General features: G+C 40.9%; 2 protein-coding genes across 4 annotated transcripts; both read right to left on the bottom strand.

Moving 5' to 3' along the window:
* Positions 1 to 293: 293 nt before the first annotated feature.
* COPRS (coordinator of PRMT5 and differentiation stimulator) lies at positions 294 to 5,230 on the bottom strand. Of its 3 annotated transcripts, none has more exons than XM_033002446.2 (4): positions 4,967 to 5,230; positions 4,055 to 4,142; positions 3,273 to 3,530; positions 294 to 1,239 (listed from the first exon to the last, which is right to left on the bottom strand). In XM_033002446.2, the coding sequence occupies exons 2-4, from the start codon at positions 4,137 to 4,139 to the stop codon at positions 1,070 to 1,072; spliced, it is 513 nt and encodes a 170-aa protein (XP_032858337.1). In that variant the 5' UTR covers positions 4,140 to 4,142; positions 4,967 to 5,230; the 3' UTR covers positions 294 to 1,069. The 3 variants fall into 3 exon arrangements, with proteins under 3 accessions (XP_032858337.1, XP_032858338.1, XP_032858339.1); XM_033002447.2 differs by lacking the exon at positions 4,967 to 5,230 and adding an exon at positions 4,857 to 4,955; XM_033002448.1 differs by lacking the exon at positions 4,967 to 5,230 and adding an exon at positions 4,544 to 4,755.
* A 1,610-nt stretch (positions 5,231 to 6,840) lies between these two features.
* Positions 6,841 to 18,093, bottom strand: UTP6 (UTP6 small subunit processome component). The gene is made up of 19 exons (XM_033002603.2): positions 17,933 to 18,093; positions 17,755 to 17,839; positions 17,110 to 17,151; positions 16,932 to 17,024; positions 16,258 to 16,305; positions 15,390 to 15,453; positions 14,732 to 14,850; positions 14,062 to 14,139; positions 13,541 to 13,622; positions 12,270 to 12,351; positions 11,439 to 11,620; positions 11,036 to 11,115; positions 10,310 to 10,387; positions 9,964 to 10,143; positions 9,170 to 9,250; positions 8,232 to 8,341; positions 8,081 to 8,147; positions 7,711 to 7,783; positions 6,841 to 7,144 (listed from the first exon to the last, which is right to left on the bottom strand). Exons 1-19 carry the CDS (start codon positions 18,022 to 18,024, stop codon positions 6,987 to 6,989), a joined length of 1,794 nt encoding a protein of 597 aa, XP_032858494.1. The 5' UTR covers positions 18,025 to 18,093; the 3' UTR covers positions 6,841 to 6,986.
* Between the last annotated feature and the right edge of the window lie 307 nt (positions 18,094 to 18,400).

Here is an 18,400-nt window from a genome sequence, read left to right as displayed (position 1 = left end):
AGTGATTAATGAAACATGAGCATTAGTTGAAGATTATTGTTTCTCGAGTGATCAGGCATTCAATCCACTTACATACTTCATTTGAGAACGTTTCCTTTAACTCCAAAGAAAAGGCAAGATGATTATGGTTCTAGTTCCAGCTATTGTCTTAGAGACTTTATGGAGCTATTTTGTGTTCCCATCTCCTCATTTTCCGCAACACAAACAACAACAAAACAAACATATCAGCCATATCAGGAACCTTAACCCACTACTGTTTGCAGGACACAGAGATTATATGCTGTAGAATACTACATAAGCACAGATATTTTCTTTATCATTACACGTCTGATGTTGCACAAGAATGTTATAAAGACAACTGTGAGACTGGAGGATAATATGCTCATATACAAGAGGGTCTGATGTGAAGAAACCTTTGCCGGGAGTTAGTCATAAGCACCCAGCATTCCTACTGGATGCAGCAGGTCCTCCTGTATGTCCACATGTGTATTCGCAAAATGTGTATCATATAATTCCTTTATACTGAAACACATAAAAATAAAACCAAACTCGTTCTGTATTTGTCATGGCTAATTTTGTTAAACACCAGTATTAGATATGGAATCACAAACTGCAACATAGAAATAAAACAGAGAAGACAGAAGGAGGAAGAGTTTTTTAAAGCTGTCCCAACCAATCTGACAGCATCAAATGAAAACTACAAGTTACATAGACACACAGGGATCAGCATGTCAAAACTGTCAAAGCTTGGCAAACAAACTGAAATTTAGAAATTAAATACTTCCTCTCAAGCAATCCGCTAGCAACAACACAGATCTATGTAATACAAACAGAAAGTCCAGAAATGCATTGACTCCTTACAGCTAGCACCTGCACTCTCATTTCCAGAGGTCAAGCACAGTCAATTTATAAACAGCTCAGAAGCAATCTAAGCAAAACTTCGGAGATGGTGTAGCGTTTCTGGCCTTATGCAGAACTTTGCAACCAAGCCAGAGGACTTGACATAACTCAATCGGTGAAGAACGTAATCCAACTCAGAAGCCAAACTTAGTTCTGACCAGGATCAACCTCATTCATCAGCATCATCAAACTGGCCAGCCTCAGTCATTCTAACTGGTGGTGTAAAAGCAAGGCAAGCTGCATGGTGACAGCCTGGGTTGTAAAATGAATCTTCTTGCCATGAGTATGAGGCCAAAAGATTATTTTCCTGAAAGCTTCCACAGTAGAGATCGCCAGCATCTAAAGAAGATCAAAGAAAAGATTTAAACCATGGGAGATACTTAGAAAACTAGTGGTATAGTGTAGCAGATTATTTTGCAGGTTTACAGCATCTTCCAGTAACTATTTCAGTTTGATCTGCCAGCACTCATGAATCAGACCTACAAAGCAAACAGAAAGCTAAGTTTGGCAACTTCTTCGCATTAAGGAAGGTTCTTGCCATGGAGACAAAACAGTTTTCCAAAAAGCTCAATACCTGGATTCAGAACATCTGAAACCAGCTCTTACAATGCATGCAGTTCTATGTTTTCTCCAGGCATAAAAGGCTCACGAAACCATTACTTTTATTTCCCCTCCCATCTCCCGCTGTCACCATAACCACATCCCAGTTAGGAGCCCTCCAAACCCATGAAGAACTGGGTCACTGGACAGAATGGAAGGGTGGGGTCCTGTAAAAGCTAGCTCTGAACAACATTTCCACTAGGCTAGAATTAAGCCTAATAAGCCTGTTATTTAACCAACCTAGCAAAAAAATAGGGCAAAGTCCTTTAACAGAAGCAAAATATTTCTAGCCAGCAGGCACTGAAAGGATTAAACAAATGAAAAGCCCAGAGTATGGGGAAGCAGAGGACCCAACACAGTATATCCACTTGTCAGTCTTCCAGTACCACTGCCAAACAAGCCATCAAAGCAAGCATTCTGTATTTTATTTTAAAGCACCACAAAATGACCAACCATGCACATTTTTTTATTTGTAGCAGTTAACAATTCAGGCACTTGTACTCAGTATCTTTCACAAGCACCTAAATACCATCATCACAGCTTCCTTAGTTTGTGAGGATTTGAAGAGCATAAACTGCAGGTAGGGATAAGTTAGTTAAATAAAGGAAAGTAAGAGAACTTGTGACAGTTACAGTAAACAAATTCAAAACATTGCATAAATTTGAGCAGATGAGAGATAAAAAGGAAAGCTCAGTACGGAAGAGAGGGAAACATCCAAAAAGGAAACAGTCTTTTTCTCAGATTACCCAGTGTGAAAAGCCACTACTGTATTTCCATTTTAAAATATTGGAATTATTTTATAGGAAGACTGCAAAAACTTTCCCACTTCCTTCTGTTATCAAACAATGCAACTTGAATACAACAGCCATTTATGGAATTAAAATAAAGAGGGAATAGATATTTCCTAAACATAGAAAGGAGTGTTTTTAGTAATTACAAAAGATACACATTAATGAGAAGAAAATGGAAATGGTACTATTCTGTACCAACAAAGACACAGCAGGTTATCAGCCACTGCTGGCTAAACTCCATCCACTTGTTCTATCCTAACATACAGCCTGGCAAGTGGAAGATTGAGACTCTCAGTTCAACACGAGTCACTGTGAAACAGTTTACAGTCTGGAGGATTAATACAACTCTAAAGATGCGGATGAGACGGCTTCTATCCATTGTCACCTTTGTCCATGGGATTGATCAGATGCCACTTAAGAGGATCAAGCTTCAAAAAAACAACCAACCAAACCTACTACAAAACAAACAAAAAAACCCCAAACCCAAACCTTTAGCAAAAGCAACAACAAACCATACTCTGAGTGCTTGTACTGCTCCCCTCCAAATAACTTCATGCTCTAGAGAGACATTACAGTGTAGTCTGGATAAATTTTCTTGGACAAAAGAATGAACTACTTTTACACCAAAAAGTTACATTCCCGCACTCCATGTACCTTTCCCTTCTGCTTCAGAATAACAAAGATACACTACTGAGACCTAGCTTCTCCAGAGAAACTCGATACACACATATTTCTTACCATTCCACTCTCCAAGAACTCTATTGCTCAAGGAAGAGTTTAATGTGAACTTCACAACACTGCCTTTAAATCCTGTATTTGACAACAAAATTATGCATTACAAATCCATGAGGTCAACAACAAAAAAGATTGCTTCCCAAAATAGAATGTAGAGTTGTTTAAAATACATTGTCCTGCAAAGAACCTACCTCCAATCACATACTAACCAAAACTCAAATGAAGCACAAGTAAATTTGTACTCACCATAAGGATTACATTCAGAGTCCTCCAATTCTTTGTCCCAGTCCTCCTCCTCATACACAGAAGCTGTTTGATGCTCTGCAAAACTTACAGCCTCAGGCATACTGGAGACTTCACTACCCAAGTCTTCCGGGTCAGGATGTATATGAGCACAGTCAACAGGAGAGCCACTGACATCATTTTCATTGTGAGAGGTACCAGAGAATTCACTTTCTTCAGAGTCACTATCATGAACATTTGGAATATTCTTCAGCAAATACTCTAAAAACAACAGAAAGAGCCAACAGATATATTTAGGAATTAAAAAGGGCACAGTTAAATGCTTAGCACACAGTAATTCAGCCAGGTATATGAATGTACTTTGTGACTACTAATCTAATTGTAATATATGCAAATCCTTACATATGTAGTATCACTACAGTGTTGTTTCAAGTTTCAGATGCTTGGGAACATCAGACACAAGCTTTCATCACAACACTAGCTCAAGTCAGGATTTTCCAGAGACTCTTGTTGAACTACAACTCTTTAAACTAGGGCATAGGACCCAGAAATCCTGTTTCATCACATTCACCTGTTGACATTTATAAAAAAATAAGTATATTGAAAAACCACAGCTCTAAGTTTACCAAAAAAAAAAAAAAATTTGTAGTATTGATTACTTACTCTTGCACCTAGGCATACACAAGTATCTACATGGAATTCAGTGCAGTAACTGAAGAGGCACTTCCTCAAGCAGAGTCATTACTCACTGTCTGCTTTGGTTTGCCCTAGTATTTTAAGCTTACCTTTTCTGGACTTCCAGGTCATAGTTTCTCTCTTATTAGGAAGCTGCTCCTCCTCAAAGCCTGTGGGCTCAGTGGCAGCAGCCATCACCTACAAGACAGTTTTAAAGAATCCAGTAGCACCTTTCATCAATTCCTCCAGTGAGGCTCATGCAACTTCCTACTGCATTTGAGTGTTTCTGAGCCCTTGAGCCTGACCTGTTTGTTTGTTCCCTTGATAAATCAGAGGTTTTTAAACCAGACAGGCTTTCACTTGAGAAACCAAATCTGCCAAGAGATGGCTCATCCTGCTGCTGCCATCAGTCAGCCCAGGCAGCAGACAACACAGAACAGCCAATTACCTCACTCACAGCCATAATCCTGATGCCACACATTCCCAAAACTGACCCAAAACGTGCCTGCTTGGGAACAGCAGCAGATTAGGAAAGCTGCAAAGGTAATGAAGACAAGGGGTGGAATGAATACAAGCATCAAAGACCACGATCCAGCCACCTTGTAGGAGCCGACACACCAACGAGACAGGAAAGGGCCAGGCCCTGCAGCAGCCCTCAGGAGCTGGAGAAAAACGGCAGATACGCAGCTGGAGCACAGAAGGTAACACCCCAACTGGTTTAATGGTCCCCAGAGGGAGAGGAAAGGCGAGTTATCCCCACCACTCCCACTACAACAAAGAGGAATTCGCTGAAGGACAGCCCCTGCCCAGGGCGGCGGATGAGGGAATCCGGGCTCCCAGCGCTCACAGAGCCGAGTGCGGCACGGCCGAGGTCGGGCCTGTGGCCGGGAACAAGGGCAGAGCACCGCATACCTCGGGGAAGCCCTCAGGGGCGGCCCCACCTCCTCTGCTGCCCGCCCGGGCCGGGAGGGGAAACGAGCCTGCCCGACCCCCGCTCCCCGCCCCGCAGCAGCCCACCGCACCTGCCGAGGCGGCGGTGCCACCAGCCGCGCCGGGACCGGCCGGTGCTGAGGGAGGCTCCGGGCGCGCAGCCGCCGTGAGGAGACGCTCGTCCGTCCGCCGCCGCCCGTCTTCCCGCCCTGCCGGGGCCGCTCGTCCCCTCAGCGCCGGGCCCGGCCGGCACCGGCAGCAGCGCCTGCGCCCGAGGCAGCAGGCGGCCACAGGCACCGTCAGGCGGGTGCTGCTGAACCCGGGGCACGGAATGGCCGTGCCTCGGCGCCCGCTGGCCCAGGAGCTCCGGTGCGGCGGCACCTGCCGCGAAAGCGGCTGGAAATGAGGCGGCGGCTTCTCCTACTTCGGCCTCGGTGCGCCCAACGCTGCGAGCTCCCGCCGAGCCCACCCGCTATCGGCACTTTTTGAACGCATAATGCCTAACTGCTTTCATACTGCTACTGGAAACTGCCCAGGGAGAGAGGAAAACAGGCTGACTTGAGGGCAGAAACAAGCATTTAAAACAACTGGAAGAAAAAAGGCCAAGAAATACAGACAAAAGAGCTGTAAGGAAACACCTTCACACTCATGAAGTTGTAAATAAAATATCAATGACTCTTTAGGTTCCGTGACTTCTTGCTGAAAGCCAGCTTCAGGCCTTGTGCTAGAAGCACACTGAGAAAGCATTACGAGATGGGAAGCACCTGGTCAGAGCTCCATGAACAGGTGTCAGCCAAATACACTTAGGAAGTGTGTATTGCTTAAAGGTGGTATAGGTAGTGTGAGGAACCAGAACCAGTAAAGAAAATGAGCCCACTTTCAGAAATGGTGGAGTTAGGAGTTTTGCTGGACTTCAAAAACCAAACCAAACCAAAGTGATTCCCCAAACCCACTTTGCACTTGAAAGCTTTTTGTTGTGCAATTGCAGCAACAAGACAAGGGATTCAGTGCAGGGAATAACATAATAAAGGGCAGAGTGGGTATACAAGGAGCGATTTCTGGGGGGAAAAGCACCATACCAAAGACAGCTGAAAACAAGTGGGGAGATCAAAGATAGCCTGCCTAAAAGCTTGAGGAAAACAGCAGGACATACTTCAGATGTCACAGAAGCAGCAGCTTAACAGGCTGTTGCTCCAAACCTTGTTTCCAGTTAGTCAGAAGTTACTGAATTTGTCCCCTGAGAGGAGCTGCAGTTTCTACTTGCATGAAAAATCTATTTTTCTGTATTGTCACATCACCAACCAGTCATCGGGAAATTAGATAAAGGAACTGCTGCTGCACATTCCTGTATTTTCCCTAGGCATGCTCTATTGCTCTGAGGATAGTATTTATGCTTATTTAATAGGTTTGACATGGAAAAATATGGCTCTGCAAACAGCCAAGGACAGCACTGTCTCAAAATAGTTGCCTGTTTTTCAGGCACTGTGGACAAAGTTGAAGTGTAGGTCAGAACTTTCTACTGTCCCATCAGGGACATTTGTGACACATCTCAGCTTCCCTCTACATTTCAGTCACACTCAGAATTACACCAATGCAATGTGGGCATAGAGGTTGTTTTTGTTTTTGAAGAGCATTACAGATGACTTCAAGACTAGCACACAAATACCATAATTTTACAAATTTTCTCCAGCGTTCCACTTTTCATTATTCAACTTAGTAAGACACAAAGATCTCCCATAGGTGTAGCTTCCACGGAGGGTTTTTTTTTTGTGCGTTTGTGTGCTATACTACTAGCTTTCCAGCGTGTAAAAGCTGATGCATTACGACTATTCCACCACAATGTTCAGGCAAGAGAAAGAGTTTGCTCTCAGAAGCCTCAATGAAGAACACCCTCAGAAACGCCTTAGCTTTTGCCTCTAACTGTGGACTTGAACTTGCCCCTGGCAGAAGCAACACTAGAAACAACTGCAATGAGGCAGATGATTATTTTTTTTGCACGCATGCAAGAATGTAAAGGTGGTACACTTTAGTAAGATCTAGGAATATATTTACCTTTGTACAAAGAAGTTAAAAAAAAATGGGCACTGTCATGTTGTAACTATTTATACTTTTTCATAAATGTCCAGTTTGCAACAAAGTGTATTTGGAAACAAAGTCTTCCACCAGGTCTCCCTGCAACATCTTCATAGCTCGCCAGTGAATGCTCCCACAGTTTTCTGGTTTGCCTTGGGGATGACTTAGCTCCTCTTTAATATAATCCAGCCAGAGATCTTTAAAAGAAAAAGAGAAGTTCTGGTTAGATTTTGATTGTGTATTACTTAACTAATATACCAAGCCTAACCTAGAAACTCTTTTTGTAAGTCTACTTAATGTTAACACAGTGAGATTTACTTTGTGAAACTACAACCCCTACCCCTTGAGGACCAAAAGCCTGGATTCTATTCCCAGCTGGAACAGTGATGTCTTAAGAAACAATGCAGCAGTAACTGAGCTGTTTACTTTCTTAAAAGGAATACTGTAGAAATCTTAATTATAAAAATTTAGCTCTGTACTGTTTACAAATCCAAATTAAAGGTGATGCGCATCTCTTACGCTGGCCAGTGTCAAAACCATAGTTGCTAGCAGTTCTGCTGAAGCTATCCACTGCGAACAGCAACCCTGGACTGAAAGCAAAGGGTCACTGCAGTGTCATGCACTTAATGGCACAGAAAAAGTAAGTTCCACTCTGCATGACAGCAATCACAAGGGCAGAACAAACAGCTACGTTTTGAAATGGATGGAAATAAAAGAGGCAGCACTGAATCAATGAATGAATAAGTAAATAAAATCCCCTTACCAGAATCTGTTGAACCAAACTCTCTCAAGGCACGTTCATAGTATTCTCTCAGATGAAGCATTTTGCAGGATTCCTAACAAAGGAGGGTATTAAAAGGCCATTTATTTTGTACAGAAGTGAATCTGCAGCTTGATTACATTCTTACAAAGAAAGAGTGTTATGGTAATTACACGCATACACGCACGCTGCCAAAGATTAGTTACCATGGAACTTGGTTTTGCATTACATGCTGTGAATCAACTTTAAAAGACAAATATGAACTGATCACAAACTAATGACATCACTTATAAGCCCGCTGTTTCCTATTAAATCCAAAGTTAGAAGTGTATTTTACAATTACAAGGCACTAATTGGATATTCAACAACTTACTTGCTCCTTTTCTATTTGGATCATCTTCCTGAAGAAGTCAAGTGAAAATGGACGGTTTTCACACAGGCTGAAGTAAAAACATAAGTAACTTTAGAAGTCAGGCTTTTTAACATATGCCCTGGAACAATCAGGTTTGAAAGTTTTTTGTCACCTGGTAAAGACCCTTTTGACTTTCTTATAACCACCATTTCTGTAAGTCCAGTCAAGATACATTTCTTTCATAGTCACAGATTCAGCAGGAGTTGTGGCACGTAAGGATCTCTGCAAGATTAAAAGGGGGAAAAAAAAAAAAAACAAACCAACCACATAAGCTACAATTAACAGGCAACAAGAGAGAAGAAACCAAATAGTACCTTCTACCTAATTAGGCATCTGACATAAAGCAGATCTCATAAGTGAGACAAAGTACAAGACAAAAGCATCCCAAATGATGTCTAAAAGACAGCATTAGGTAATGCATTCAATATTTTTCAAATTTAAATACCAGTTGTAACCAAAAATACCCATCTCCTCCAATATTCCATACAGCTGACAGTTGGCATTTCCCTAACATCCTTTATGCAGAGGGTTTCACAATGCTCTATAAACCGAATTCAAGCTTCCACCTGAAATGTGTTTTATGTTGTAAATAGGAAAAACAAAAACAAAAAACAGGATCAACCCAACATTACAAGCAAAGAAGAAATGTTTTGCCCTAAGCTATTTAGGGAATTTACATCAAGATTAAAGTCCCAGTGTTGTTCTTGAGTTTTTTTGTAACAAGGTTCATGCTTTCAAACAGATTGGAAAATTCTTTTCCATCTTCAGACATCTAAAAATAGAGCAAAAATTCTAGACCACAAAGTAAAAGAAGAGTCTATCATTGGTTGTGTTTACAAACATCTAGACGTCTTAGAAGCAAAAGGACAATTATGAGCCTATGTCCACCTGATTTTTGGTAACACTCACAGTTTTTACTTGAAATTCTTTGATATCAAACACTTCCATGAAGGAGCTGCAGTATAAAGCATTGTTACACGTTCCATCCACACACATTGTTCCCCATTTATTTACACAGTCATCAAAAGTAGCTGTCTATTAGCCAAGTACCTGGTAGAGAGCCTCTGTGTCTTCCTTGCTGTTTGTACCTTCACTCCATTCCACCCAGAGGGTCCATAATGGCAAAGTGCCCTACAAAGCAAGCAGATAAATCAAATGATTGAAATACAGTGACTCTGATTTATAAAAACAGACAGCAACACATCCACCAGGCTCCGTATTAGAGCTGCCATAAAAAATGTCCTTTAGACATAGCTCTTAGAAAGACAACCTTGGACTGCATACTGAAATCACTTCATGTTTTGTTCCTTTCTGACAGGACAAATACTACTTAGCTGGACAGCTGCAAGACATGTTGCTAGGGATGAGAAACAAGTTCTTCTGCATCACTGAACACTTCAGTACAAAGGTAACTTCCGAGAACAACAAGGAGGAAAGAAACAATCACCTCCCGGTTTCCTCTCCTCACTCCTTGTGCCCACGGTTTGAAATGGAACAGTAAGAGAGCACATAGCTAAATCAAGGCTTGAAATACCACATAGAAAAACATACCAGGACAGTGAAGAAAATGAAACACATTTTTCAAGTAAGACACAAAGAATACCAGCGGACTGCTACAACAAAATGTCACCTGTGAGCAGACTTTAAAACTGTGAATCTGAGGTGAATTTACAATTCCCCAATGCTTCTGAATGCAATGTGCATGTGAAATGTCAACTTCTTATTTTTGACCTTAAAAATTATTAGAGATTTTGAATGCTTTGTAAAGAAAAAAACCCAACACCTCAAATACCAGTTTTCTAACCCAAACTCAATGCATGCAAGTCCAAAAAAACAGCACAGACCTTAGTTTTCACGTGCTTAACAGCTGCTTCAAAACACTGGGTCACATCATCACTCTTCAGTTGGATCAGCACCTGCAGCCTCATCTGCCATGTTTCCACTGACAGGATGAAACGCTTAGTTGCAGCTTCTGCCACCTCCGTAGCCTTCTCAGAGAGGTTGGACTCCAGTAATAGTTGAAGCTAAAACCCAGCAGATAGAGCTAATCACCACAAGAGATTTTAATACCTTGTTAAAAAGCAAGGCCTTGAACACAATATTGCCCACCTGTCTACTCAAAATGGTAAAGATAAACATGCAAGCAATACAGGACAGTCTCATAATCTATTTTTCTGTGTGAACTCTTACCCACTGCTTATAGAGAGCTTCTGGCAGCAAACTGGACTCATGGGCTTTGTTGAATACACTCAAGGTCCTCTCCAGCCTCTAGAACCAACAGAGAAGAAAAAAAGCATTATCCCTGCATATATCAGATCCCAGCATTACAAGAAGCACAGTGGATTAAATATATTAACATTTCATTGAAATTCAGTAAGTTACTTATCTAATGCTTTCGGTACCTGCATACATTCCAAGATAAAGGGGAAATCTAAGCATTCGAATTACACTTCTTCCTTAAGGAGCAAAAGAACAACATAGCAATGTTCTTTTACTGTATTAAAAGGGACTGCACAGGATTATTAATTAATTCACTGAGTCACACCCAAGCACAGATGCATAATTTTACTCAAGACTTATTTGCAAGAGTCACTTTAATTCATCATTTTCTTTGAACAGGCACGTTTGCAGGACTGTCAGTGAACCTTAAAAAGTTTGCACTCAACTTCCTTCCAAAGAGGTCTCTGTACTTTACTGACAAGGCTGGTTTATGCCCAAGTTATTCGTGGTTATGCAGGCCACATGTAAGCCTGACAGTAAAAGTGATCCCCTCAAATGGAGACTAAATATTTAATGATGGCTGCAGGTAAGTAGTTCTGATAAAATGTCAAAGTATTTGCTCCTTGTCTGATAGATTAGAGAAGTCAGTAAAAGTAGGGATGATTTGTTACTATGATTTCCTAATAAGCTTTTTACCTTTTGCTTTAATTCTTCACTGTTGGTTTTCCTGTTATATCTCTCTAAACAAAAAGTGATGTAGCGTTTCCACACGTTCTCTGTAGAATCAAAGGCATAATATCACACTTAGAAGCCCACAGATGTGATTCTACAATTCCCCTCATTGGTTAAATCAAGTTAATAAAAGCAAACAAGCAACAAAAAGCACTTTCAGTTAAGCAGCTCCTTCAAGAGCATAAATGCATTGGAAAATAACCCAAATAACCCATAAAACAAATCCCCAAAAGGCAGCAGCTAAAAATGCCTTGCCTTCTCTTAGGTATGGTAGAGCCTACCAACACCTACTTCAAAACTTTCACAGTATACAGTATGCTCAAGTACCAGGAAAAAATGATGTTTAAATGCAGGCAGAACTTTTCACCTGTTGGAACTGCTTTCACAGCCTCTTCAAAGACTGCACAGCATCGTTCCTCTCTCTGGGTCATTTCAGATACTTTAGTTTGTTTCGTGGTGTGTTTTGTGGATTGCGGGGACCCCAGCTCCAGCTCACGACGGGCCATGTAGTCCCATGTAAGAGGATCATCAGCATACTTGGTCTGCAGACTAAACACACCACATCTGTAATACCTTTCAGCAATCATTCTTCTGCAGGTATGTTTAGAAGAGTTATTACACTGGTATAGAAGTGTATTTAATTTCTAAGTAACCAAATGCCAGAGGAAAAAAAAAAACAAAACATTTTACCGTTCCACAAGAGAAAGACAAAAATATTAGTCTGTTTTTTTATTTAGTATAGATATTCTCCACTAATAGCATGAACTAGACAGGAAGCTTTCAAGAGAGACCCTTCTTTCAAGAGAAGAACAACTGGAGAAACTAAAGATGCAAAAAAACCATGAAGTACACTAGGAAAATCCATAGTTCCTGCAATAGATTTATGGAAACTGTCGTAATTATTTAGCAACAACTGTATTTTATCTAAATTTTTCTTAACAACTTCTCATAGCCTTTTCTGAAGTTAGATATAAGTACCCTTTTCTAACGAGCATGCTTGCCTCAAGTTTTGTTTTTCTTAAAGGATTTTCCATAGGCCTTAATATTCTATTTCCCTAGAGGAACAGCCTTTAGTTGTTAACCTATCAACCCACTATAAATTAGAGAAGTTATGAGAACATGTTTCTTTAAAATAAATAAATTAATTAATTAATAAACAAACACACACACACACTTGCAACACAAAGCCACACCTCACCTTTCAAGAATTTCTTTTTGCAAATCTTGGGTAAAATCAAAGAGATTTGCAATAGAAAGCACCGCCAGATGGAATTCAACACCTATATTTCAAGAGGAAAAGAAGAAAAAAAAAAATCAAGCATGACATCCGTTGCACACTTTGCATTTCTGTATCTTTCAAGCTTTTGTTAGGACACAGAAAACATGTCTAGATAAACACACTTTTCTGTAAATCTCAGTGTTCCACCCATACGATATGACATATGTTAGGCTGTTGATTGCCTGACTATTATTCATGATTCCATGTTATCCAGTTCAAAAAAAATGCTGAGAGAGGCAGGACATGTCAGACTCAAAAAAGAGTCCTGACCTGACATGCTTACAGAACCTTCTAGCTTGCAAATTTAATCAGCACCTCCTCTACTCCTTCAACTTGACTGCCATGAAAACACAGAAGGCTCCACACCTGGGACAGACCTCTCCAAAGCTGCACACAGTATATGTCAATGAATGATATCCATCCATCTTGTATCTCCCTAACTTATCTTTGAGAATGCCAATTGACATGACCTGACCTAATTAGTTCACTGCAAAACCTTATCAGCCATTACTTACTTCCTTATTTTTAGGTGCTTATAAATCATTTGAATGCCTATTTATTCCATTATTTCTCCAGGAATTTAAATTAAGCCAACTCTTTCTGTAATTTCATCTAATGTCCTTTTCCCCCACTACTTTTCAATGTTGTTATATTTTGTCAGTTTTATTCCAAAATATCCCCATCTATACTCGTTTCTCAAAGATATCTGCTACTACTATCCAATTATTTTACTCGCTTATTTCAATAAAATGGGTGGAATTTTACCAAGCCTGGTAAATTTAACATCATCTAACCTGTTTTATGTTTAAATTACTACTTCACTGTCACTAGTGCTAGCTGATTAGTTGTGATCTAATGTTCAGTAAACAACAAAGCAAAAAAGGTGTGTAGTTCTCAACTGTCCTCCATTTGGGGTTTTTTTAAGCAAACAAGTTTTGAGACTATACGACAGTACCTATGCCACTTCAGCCCAAAAGCTGTTGTACTGGAATAAGTGTCACCCTGCAGAACAGTTATGAAATCAGAACTACCAGCACTATTATTTTATACTTTGGCACTACCTAGGTTCTACCGAAGAAATGGTATACTTGAAAATGTATCTTAGTGTGTATTGAAGGTAAGTCTGTCTATATGAGCTACTGGAGAGTTAAAGGCAACAATTTTTCTAAGTACAAGAAATGTTAAATCACCTTTAATTTTCTGAGCAGCATCCCTGTAGATTATGCGAGCCATTTCCCCATTAAGAATCTCTTCAGAATAACTGAATTCTCCCTGCAATATCAAGCATAACATCATTGAAAAAATTGTTTTCCTTTCTCAGCTACCATTTTTGCAAACACGGAAAAATCATCAGAAGAAAATATTTGTTTTTCTTCACCTAAATCTATCTTCATCTAATTTGCACAAGACAACTATAAAGAGATAAAAGATTGTAAATTTAACTATTCCTTTCCAGAAATTACTATTAGCTTTCAAACTGACAGATGTAACAAAAGACTTTACAAATGTAAAGAAAAATCAATGTATGAAGTATTTGAGCTGAGCATCAGCCAACACTTGAAAAGCTTAACACAGGCACAGGACATGAACAAAAACTTTCTATAAGCTGTTCTCAAAAAAAAAAAAATTAATACAGATCTCTTGAAACTATGCATTCAAATGTGTGATACACAAGAAGACAGTAGCTCTTAGTTAAGTTTAGCTGACCTACCAAGTCCATCTTTGCTTGTTCAAATACTTCCTTTTCCTTCCTCTGCTTTTCAGCATTCATCAGCTCCATTCTGAAATACTGCGAGAATGAACTGAAATTATTGTGGGGGCGGGGTATAAATCATAAAACATTTAAGTCCAGAAACATGGTAAAACAAGCTCTATCTGAGAAGCTATAAATCAGGACTTCGCTAATATCCCACATGTCCAAGAGCCTTGTTCTATAAATGTTTGTGACTACCACTATCTGCCTTATGTATTTACTCAGAAATTTCCTACATGTAGAAATCACCACTTTCTAGTTATTCTTTAAACCTTAACTTGCCTGCAAAGAAAACAATGTTCCCTAGACGAAGGCTAGGGGTGCCAGATCTATGCCAGACAACCACCTCCTAGCAGACCTTACAGTACTTAAAAAGGGAATTCTGGCACAATTGTCTATAAACAGTGTAAAAACCTACATAAACACAGGATTTGCTAAACAACTGAAAAATGCTACCAGTACAAATTTTGGTTTGTTTGGTTTTTTTTTTTAAATCTTTTTGACAGCATTTCCCACTGATGGGGAAACAAGTTTTTTCCAGTTTTTTCAGACTGATCTGAGAAATATGCTGGACCGATTTGCTCCCACCAATCAAATAACTGGTCATAGAAGAAAACCAGGAACTCACTTCTTGATAAAGTTTTGGGCATTCTGGATGGAAGCGCAAAGCACGAAGGAACAAGTGCCTAGCGCTTTCTGATGAGAGTTGTGTCTCCATTTCCCATTTTGCTGCCATAATCCACAGTGCTACAACAGATGATTCAAATAAGTTAATTTTAAAGCAAGCAGCGATTGTAAGAATCCATTTTGAAGCTACTCTCCAGGACGCACAGGTTGTTTTTATTCAATGTACCCAACCCAACGTAACCCATAAGCTCAGCAATGGAGTAAGACTGATCATCTCCCATGTAAAACCAAGCTAAAGGACTAAAAGCTAAGCAGGATCCAGGAAGTTTAATCTGGTACACCTACAGATCCAATGCCGTCTTCAAAAGTCAAAAAGCATCCACCAGTATTCAACATGTCCTACCTCTGAAACATTTACCTAGTCCCCAGTCTACCTGAAAAATGGTCATTCAGACCATGGGGACTCCCACTTCACATCATTTTTTGGTTGTTCAGCACAATCCCCGTCACAGCCCTTCTTTCTGAAGCAGCAGCAAGGCAAAGAAAAGAGAGTAGGAACTCTTACCCAATAGCTTGAACTGAGATGTAGAAAAACTTGAAACAACACTATACAATGTATACCAAGTCATTAATGCAGTGCTTGACATTGTTTTATTTACCTGGTTTATTGGGATGAATGGCCAACATGGAAGAAAACACCTTACTAAGCTGATGTTTCGCATTCTGTGAAAGAAGAAGTTTTGTTTTACCCACTTTAGTACCAAACTGAACTACCAGCACCAAAGTTTCATTATGTAAGGTTACAAGTTGTAATGCAATTGTAATGGAAAAGACATTTCTCCGCTACTTTATCTTCAGTAGAAAGTTTCGTATTTGTTCAATACTAACCAGCTTTCAAATGTTACCAAACTAGATTAGCATAGTTAACTCAAACCTTTCTGAACTACATAGCTAATACGAAAGTTGCCTAAGTCACAAACCCATAGTCTCACTGACCTCTCTGGAGGTAAAACTGCATTTTTCTTTGGCCACTTGCATTACTAGAACAAGACCACCTTCTTCAGTACAGGAAGGACAACTGAATGCTAATAATAATGTGAAGACTCGCACAGGACAGTTCACAACTTACAGAATTTCCAGAATTATACTTTCCAGCATAGCTACTACAAAAAAATGTTTGGAACAAAATCACAATTCACAGACAGGTGATCCACTCATTCCAGAGAAGGTATAACCAATACTACGATTCTCCCAAACCAAATGGTACTCCAGATTCAATGCAATTATCCTCACCTTTGCTACTTGCAAGCATCAAATCTCATACTAATTCATTCTGTGTCAAATTCTACACTTACACACATCACTGAAAATCCCAGGAAGCTCCAATAATACTATCAAAGCCATTTAAGTACTACAGCATGTGGCAGTAACATTTGTACCCCTGTCTTGTAATTCAAGTTCCAAATGCCTGATTAAATACCAATTCAGTATCTCAACTCAGTTAAGATTAGCATTTTTAAAACTCACCCACTGCTTGCAAAATGCAACATGTGAAAGCCAAAGCTGGACATCTTCCTGTTGGAAATGCAAAGGTGAGAGAATCAACCTTACCATAAGGCAAGCAAAAAAACCACTTGCACATTGACAAGCAAACAATACCCTTGGGTACAATGACGTGGCATGTAGAGAGAAGGAATTCTGAATCTCAAATTTTCCCCCCCCTCCTTTTTTCCCCCCAGATCTTCAAATTCTTGCAAAACATCCAAAGAAAACCAACTCTCCCATCTCAAGATGCACCCTCACAGCCTCGCCAGTTAAATCTATGTTACACTGAACTCAATGGAGACCTCACTGTAATGGTTCCTGAGGCACCTCATTTAGGTTTTATCATTAGATGTATCAAGACAATCTTTTCCTAAAGGAGCTCAAAGTTCTTTTCATTCTGCTTCTAGCTTTTGCAAGCAGACAGACCAAACTCACACTGCAATACATGGCTCTAGACAGCTGAGGACTAATGACTCAAAGAACAAAATATTGCTTGTATACAAAAAACATATAGGCTACTGGTAACTATAAGACAAAACGTCCAATTATTTTTCTACTACATTCTCCTGTATTATTGAAAATACTTGGTGGCAATACCCAATTTTACATGCCAAAAGGGCATTTTTCAACCTATCAGTACAAATAAACCAACTTACCTTCCACTTTCCTGTTGCACGGTTGAAGAGGCTGTGGACTCTATGCAGAATAGAGTTCTCAATTTCATCCTTCTTAAACGAATATCCAATGCGCTAGGAGAAAAAAAAAAGTATTAACTTTATTGCAATAGGAAATTTTAATTAAGTATTTTACACTACAAATAACTGACAAACTTACTGCTCTTCTTGTCTTGATCAACTCCAGCAGATTTATTTCATACTAGAATGGGAAGAAAAAAACATTTAAAAACAAATGAGGAAACACATAACAATAAAGAAAAAAAAATACAGATCAAGTGCTTCATAACTAATCAGGTTAATAACAAAAATTACATCCCAGAAAGCAAAAGCAACTATTTTTTGGCTGGATCACTAAATTTCTAAAGCTGACTGAAATTAAGCTTAAATATTTGTATTGCAGATGGTATTTCAGACCCCACATCCCTAAAATCATAACGCACAAGACAAACTTTTAACACCACAGAAAAATCTTTTTTTTTTTTGTAGCAATTAACTACAATTTGCAAAGCATGTCAGGGAACCAGGGTCTCTGCATCCCTGGAGAGAGAAGAAACTAAAGGAGAGTCACAAGAAGAAACACTCACATCCCAAACTCAGGCACCAACTCCCGGGTATGCTTCATGTTTTGGTGTGTCTTAATAAAGAGACTATGCCAACAAACCACTTACAAGTGAGCAACAGGGACCAGGTGAGGGGAGGACTCAAGAAGCAGCCTGTTTTCTGTGTATGTCACTACAAAATTACTTAACTGAGCTAGATCTACAACGCGAGCTAGCACGCTCTGCTAATCAGTAAAGCCTACCTGAATATAATTAATAAAATCCTCCTTTCGAAGTGCTCTCCGCTGTATTTTGTACTCCAGAGCCGAGGCCTTCCTCAGGACGGCCCTGCGGGGAGATCTGTGAGCGGAGCAAGCCCGGCCGCACCGCCTGCGCTCGGTGCCCCTCGCCAGGCACCCAGTCCCGCCCGACCCGCCTCACCTGATCTCCCTATGCGTGAAGAGACCGACCCGCTCCAGCTGCTCCAGCTCCGGGACGCGATCCTCCAGCCGCTGCTCGATGCGCTCCGCCATGGCGGCGGCCTGAGAGCTCCCACGCGCGCGGCCCGGCCCGGCCCGCCACCACTTCCGGGACGGCCGCGCCGCTCTACCGCCCCCTGGCGGCAAAGGGCGCCGGCGGGCGCGGGGCGGGCGGAGGCGGAGCGCGGCCGGCGCCGGGAGGGCGTAGCCTGAGGGGAGAACGGCCTGTGGAGAGATCGGGGGGCGGGAAACGGGCCCGGTCAGGGGTACGGGCGGCTCCCGGGCAGAACTGGCAGCGCTTCAAGAACGGCAGAAATACCGGGTGGTGTGCCCTGGCGTCCCCTCCACCCACCCGGGCTGGGTTGACGGGACAGCGGCCCGGGACCGCTGCAAGCACACTGCTTTGGGGGGGGGATTCCTCCGGGGGAGA

The sequence above is a fragment of the Tyto alba genome, unplaced genomic scaffold (assembly GCF_018691265.1).
Source record: "Tyto alba isolate M040663 unplaced genomic scaffold, T.alba_DEE_v4.0 Super-Scaffold_39, whole genome shotgun sequence".
NCBI classification, from domain to species: Eukaryota; Metazoa; Chordata; class Aves; order Strigiformes; family Tytonidae; genus Tyto; species Tyto alba.
Note: the sequence above shows the minus strand (reverse complement) of the source record. Positions and strands in the feature narration are given on the sequence as shown.

Excerpts from the sequence above, each read along its gene's own strand:
- UTP6 (XM_033002603.2), bottom strand. The coding sequence starts at position 18,024 with ATGGCGGAGCGCATCGAGCAGCGGCTGGAGGATCGCGTCCCGGAGCTG. Across the intron at positions 14,140-14,731 it reads GCCCAAAACTTTATCAAGAA|TATTTCAGAATGGAGCTGAT; the intron begins GTGAGTTCCTGG and ends TCATTCTCGCAG. Across the intron at positions 7,784-8,080 it reads TCCAAATAGAAAAGGAGCAA|GAATCCTGCAAAATGCTTCA; the intron begins GTAAGTTGTTGA and ends CTCCTTTGTTAG.
- COPRS (XM_033002446.2), bottom strand. The coding sequence starts at position 4,139 with ATGGCTGCTGCCACTGAGCCCACAGGCTTTGAGGAGGAGCAGCTTCCT. Across the intron at positions 3,531-4,054 it reads GACCTGGAAGTCCAGAAAAG|AGTATTTGCTGAAGAATATT; the intron begins GTAAGCTTAAAA and ends TGTTGTTTTTAG. Across the intron at positions 1,240-3,272 it reads CTCTGAATGTAATCCTTATG|ATGCTGGCGATCTCTACTGT; the intron begins GTGAGTACAAAT and ends GATCTTCTTTAG.